Source organism: Dufourea novaeangliae, unplaced genomic scaffold (genome assembly GCF_001272555.1).
Source record: "Dufourea novaeangliae isolate 0120121106 unplaced genomic scaffold, ASM127255v1 scaffold248, whole genome shotgun sequence".
Taxonomy (NCBI): domain Eukaryota; kingdom Metazoa; phylum Arthropoda; class Insecta; order Hymenoptera; family Halictidae; genus Dufourea; species Dufourea novaeangliae.
Window position 1 is genome coordinate 2,118,638 of NW_015374156.1, and position 5,645 is coordinate 2,124,282.

The 5,645-nt window shown below is 33.0% G+C and overlaps 1 protein-coding gene across 1 annotated transcript; it reads left to right on the plus strand.

Annotated features, from left to right (window-relative positions):
• Positions 1 to 320: 320 nt before the first annotated feature.
• On the plus strand, positions 321 to 4,659 carry LOC107191927 (centrosome-associated zinc finger protein CP190). The gene is made up of 5 exons (XM_015581076.1): positions 321 to 391; positions 1,615 to 1,786; positions 1,917 to 2,056; positions 2,165 to 2,425; positions 2,637 to 4,659. The coding sequence occupies exons 2-5, from the start codon at positions 1,622 to 1,624 to the stop codon at positions 4,657 to 4,659; spliced, it is 2,589 nt and encodes an 862-aa protein (XP_015436562.1). The 5' UTR covers positions 321 to 391; positions 1,615 to 1,621.
• The last annotated feature ends 986 nt before the right edge of the window (positions 4,660 to 5,645 follow it).

The following is a 5,645-nucleotide window of genomic DNA, read 5'->3' on the forward strand; positions in this document are numbered from 1 at the left end:
TGAGAAACTTGTAGAAAATAGGATCAATTAGTTGGTCCTTTATTATTCATGTAACATATGATACATATTTCTTTGAAATTGATTGTCTTATATAATAATAAGCTAGAAACATTTTGAAAAAAATGGAATTCAAAAGAATTAAACGTTTTCGATGAAAAGGAAATAATAACATTTTTTAACATTCTTTGATTGATTTGTGAAAACGCACGTTCTAATAGCCATACACGTTTACGCACCAGTTCTGCATATTAAGGCATGTCTACAAGAATCTTAAAAGCTTTTAACTCCATCTGTGAGTCGTGACATACAATGGAATGTTCAATATATCTAGTGTACTAAGGAAATTTATAAGAGATGGAGCTGAGTGGAATATTGAAATATTGTTAAATAGGTATGTGCAATACATCCAGAGGATATTTTGAATTTGTATATATTCGAAATACCATTAATATGCCCGATTTAAATTATTAAAGGAAGATATGCGTCGTTATTAAACTTCCGCTTTTCAGCGTTCTGCAAAGTATGCCCTGATATTTTGGTATAAGCCTTTTTACATCCTTCCTTTCATGTAGTATTCTTGTTGTTATACTTAGGTTTAATCAAAATTTGGAGTAATTCTAACAATGCATTTGGAATACCCATATGCCAAACAGCTTTTACTGTGTCATACTTCATTCACTGGCTATGTACCTTTCAGAAGCATATTTCCATATCTCAATAGATTCTGTTAATACATTTTTGTTATACTCTTAGACGTAAATCCATGTACTTTCCATTTTTAGAAACCAGACAATTTGCAAATCATTATTAAGTAATAGACTGAAGCATCATTTTCCTTGTAACATAGATTTTATGACACTCAAGTCACAAGTACGAAGAGTTGTATCACAAGAATACTAAGTAATTTTTACAATTTGTGAAGTTATAAGTTTAGTGTAAATAATCTTTCTTGTATAACATTCAGTTGTTTTATAATTATTATAATTAATTTAACAATTATCAAATTAGTTTTATATTGTTATTTGAATAAAGAAGTTGTAACTATTATTGTATTATATACTCGCAAGGATCGAGACCATTATAGATTTCTTATTCTTCTATTACAGAATTCAGTCCGGTTGGACTATCAGTGTAATTAAATGAAATAAGTAATGAAAGGTATTTCTGTCTGGTAAGCAGATATGTTACAATATGATTCTGCGATTACTTATTTCTCCTTCTCTCTAAACACAAGAGAAAATATATTATTTTTTCATATTGAGTGGTTGTAAGAAATATTTTTTAAAAAACTACAGTTACAAATTTACTATTACAACATTTTTCTATACTACAAATAAGGGGACAATTAATAGAAAATATTAGACAATTCTTGACGTATATTATTAAGCTTTTGAAAAAGAAATTATTTGGTTTTTAATCCTAATATCATTAGTATCTAGCATTGTAATACTTTATTCATTGTAGTATATACAAGAATAATAAATGTCCACAAAGTAAGTTCTTACAAAAAGCTTAAATAAATTCTTACATCTTATTAACTACTTTAATTTGAAATTGTAGAATAGAAATGTTTTCCCCTGTGATAATATATGGAAGTAATTTTAATATACATAGGTAAACAATGGAAGCAACAAATCAAGAAAAAAACCTCCCTTCTCGGGGATTGAAGCAAGTAAAGGTGGATAACTGGGGAACTTTTTTCCTTCAACGACTTCAGCAACTCTACTTTGAGGAAGAATTGCTCGACCTTACTATTAAGTTTCCCACTAGTGACATCACTGTTCAGGTAATAATTTTCAGGTGTTGATTTTAGGGATCTATTTGAGACATTATAATAATATGATGTTGTGTTTATTACAAGTTTACTTGTATGTGAAGTATTTTGTACAATCCAACCAAATGTATAAATATTTCAGGCTCATCGTTTAGTTATAACAACATGCACAGATTATTTTTCACAATTAGAGAGAGAACAGAAAGAAAAGGATGACAACTTTGATGGAGTAATTATTATGCCTCCAGATATGCCGTATGAATGTGTTAAATCTATTATAAGGTATAATTAAATATAATTTATACAATTTTGTTTTATTAAAAATATATTTACATTTCTCAAACAAATTTATGAGTTTGTAATGTATAATTTGTTGTAATATTTTTGTAGTTTTATGTACACTGGACAGTTGGAGTATTGGACTTCTGAACAACATGCTTTATATCGTACTGCACAGAAAATGAATATGACTGTACTAACTAAGTTGCTTGATGCACAATTTAATACTACTTCTTTACAAAATGAGCAATCACCGAAGTGCAATACACGATCAACAGTAGCAGTTTCAAAGCCTTCAACATCTAGCACAAAGCCGACAACAACTTCCAGTCCCTCACCAGGACTTTCAACTCAACCATTACCAGGTAGAAAGTAAGTACATTTTTGTTTTTTAATCTTTTAAACAATACATTATAAAATATTTTTCTAAATAAATGTTTTCTCATTGTTGTGACACTAAGAAAAGTATCGAACTGTAGACACTTCTATACTATCTTAAATTACTAAAAATGGTTGTCTTGTTAATGTCTTTTCTATAATTTATTTGTGTTACACTATACAAAGTAAGTACCCATTATTTCAGACTTCCTATTTGGAAACGGAAATTAGATGCACCGCAAAACACACCGTCACTTAGTTATGAAATGCGAACATTCCATGGGATATCCTCAACGAACAGGCCTACAGAAGTGACTCCAGGACCTTCGCGGTTTGATCTCCCCGAAGCCGAGGAGTTTGCGCTCGGCGTATTTTCGTCATTCGATGACATCACTTATAGTACCAAACCGATTGTACAAGCTCCAGACACGTATAAGAGAGACAATTCGCCTAGCGGTAAATGTTCACCGGATAGAGACAGTAAAAATGATACAACGGAAGATGAAGAAGATGATGCCAATACAAATGAGAAAAGTTTGAAAGAAGTGAATTCAGATGACGATTGGTCTGTAACTAGATGTTTCCAAAGGGGCCAAGAGACGCAACCGTCGCCATCAAAAAGAGTACGATTCGATCTTGAAGAAAAGGAGAATATGGAAAAAGGGAAATCGTCCTACAAAACAAACTCAGAAGATTCCATTACTAATCATGCAAAAATCATTCGAGAGGTATTGAAGAAATATCCTCACTTAGTAAAGAATAATAAGAACATACGATTGAAGATAATGCAAAAGGAGGCGAAATCCTCTGATAGTAATTCAGCATCTAAAACAAAAGTTTCTTATGTGGTTCTAAAATCTGATCATTTGATGTCAAGCAATAGTGGCGAGGACAACGAAACGAAAAGTAACGGAAACGTTGATGGCGGCGAGACTGGTCCTTGGAAGTGTAATAAATGCGATATAGAAGAAGAATACACAAATTACTATATGTATAGAAGGCACATGCAGGATGTGCACGAAGAAAAATTCGATCCGAGAGTTTGCGAGCATTGTGGTTACAAAGCGACCAAACGAAATATCTTAATGTATCATCTTTACACGAAGCATAATGTGCCTCCGCCGAAAAGCATGTGTTTCCCAAAGTGTCAGGCATGTTCTTACGTGGCGCTATCGGAAACACTTCTGGTGAGACACCAGATAAATCACAACCATCGTCCAACATCACGCCAACAGTCATCATCATCGGAAGAAATTCAATGCATGCAGTGTACGCAGACGTTTAAAGACGTCACAGAATTGACCACCCATGAAATTAATACTGGTCACGGTAGTTCGTCAGAAGGAAAAGAAAAAGGTCATCGTTGTCCTCATTGTGGCAAAGTTTTCGTACGCGCTACAAATTTACAAGTTCATCTGGACTGTGTGCACAAGGATTTACGAGAGCTGGACAATGTATCCATGCCATCGATTTCTTTGGAACCCTCATCGGAAGCCGAAGCACTTAGTCATGTTGCGAGTGGAATAGCAGCTTCCTTAGGTGTTGGAGACGGCGTTCCACCCGAATCGCAAGAAGAAGCTTCAAACGCGACGGAATATGTCGAGTCGGACATGCAATTAAATAATATTTCACACGAGATGACTTACAGTACACACGAACTTGATGGTCAACCTATGATTATGCTTATTGACAATGATGATAATTATCAACAACAGGAAAATGAGCAACAACAACAGCCGCAACAATTGAACATTTCTGACAACGAACAGATCGTAATGCAAGGCACAGAGGATGGTATGATTGTTTACATTCATGGAAATGAGGAAACGGACCGACAAACATATGAGGACTATCAAACCGAAGAACTTACTGAAGAAACGGAGGAGATAGTGGAAGAAGTGGTTGAAGAAGTCGAAGAAAAAGAAACGGATGAAGAAATGCAAGTTGAACAGACCGAGGAGGTGTTAGAGGAATGCAACGTTGATCAAGTAGAAGAGGTTATACAGTATGTAGAAGAACAAACAGAAATCGTGGAGTATGACGAGCAATGCAGCGAACAAAGTAACAGTGTTGATGAGCCACAAGAATCAGTAATGATCATTGAAGAAGAACACCTTGATGAAGAACATCTTGATGAAGAACAAGATTCTCAGAAGGATGATAAAGACAACAAAGACAGAAGCTTTACCGAGTGGGATGAGGACAGTGAAGAATTAGTTGAATCCTAAATAGCGATATTATCGGTTATTGTACTGGCTTTATCACTTTATATTTTTCATCGATGTCTATGACTAACAAAACAATATGTTCCAGTTGCATTTCATTCTCTTTTCTTTTTCAGTGTCTTTATAATGGATACAAGATAAATTACTTATTACAGATTGGAAGTAAATTATCTAAATGAATTATTTGTCACAAAATGATTGTCAAGAAAACTTCCATGAATTAATATGGGCTCTGTAAATTCAGGTTAAATTAATTATTATTCAATTGCAACTATTTATATATGTAGGGTATCCCACAATAAGCACTAGTCAAAATTGTGCTCAAATTATTATTACAAAAAAATGGTAAATCGTTTTTTTTTTATAATGTCTGCAGTTTAAGCTCTGTTTCAACCGGCGCTTATTGTGAGACAATCTGTGTTGCTTGGAAGCACATACGATAGTGTATTAGATTTCTATATTCCTGATATAATCAGGCGCCTCTAGAGAGTTCAACGAACTTCTTTCGTTTTGCATAATTGTAACTTCCAGTTTCATTAAACTCACACTTTCACAAACATTTGGCAATGAAGAAACGTGAAATGCAAGGAACGTAATGATAGAAGCATTGATTTTATGATTATCTGGTAATTGCACATGTTCAATGCAAATATTTAAAATAAAGTGATTAATAAATATGCGCATTTTTCGAAAATTCTTTCTTAAACACTGTAATCGTAGATTATCTATGATAATCAGTTACAGTTTGAACTAGGTATTTTTTAAGCGAATAAAAGAAAACTAATACTATAATTGTATACTTCAATATAGAGTACATGAGTATTCCATATAATTTAAATATATAAAATCAAGTTCGGATGGAACTGAATTGGGAAAATTCATAATTAATATATTCTCTAATAGTTTCATGAGTTATTTGAAAATCAACGAATCAAAGAAATATTCGAAGAGGAAGTGAGTGTGGCTGAATGATTATTTTACAATGTATT

Coding starts and splice junctions, on each gene's coding strand:
- LOC107191927 (XM_015581076.1), top strand. CDS start 1,622: ATGGAAGCAACAAATCAAGAAAAAAACCTCCCTTCTCGGGGATTGAAG. Junction 1,787..1,916: donor CTAGTGACATCACTGTTCAG/GTAATAATTTTC, acceptor TAAATATTTCAG/GCTCATCGTTTAGTTATAAC. Junction 2,426..2,636: donor CAACCATTACCAGGTAGAAA/GTAAGTACATTT, acceptor CCATTATTTCAG/ACTTCCTATTTGGAAACGGA.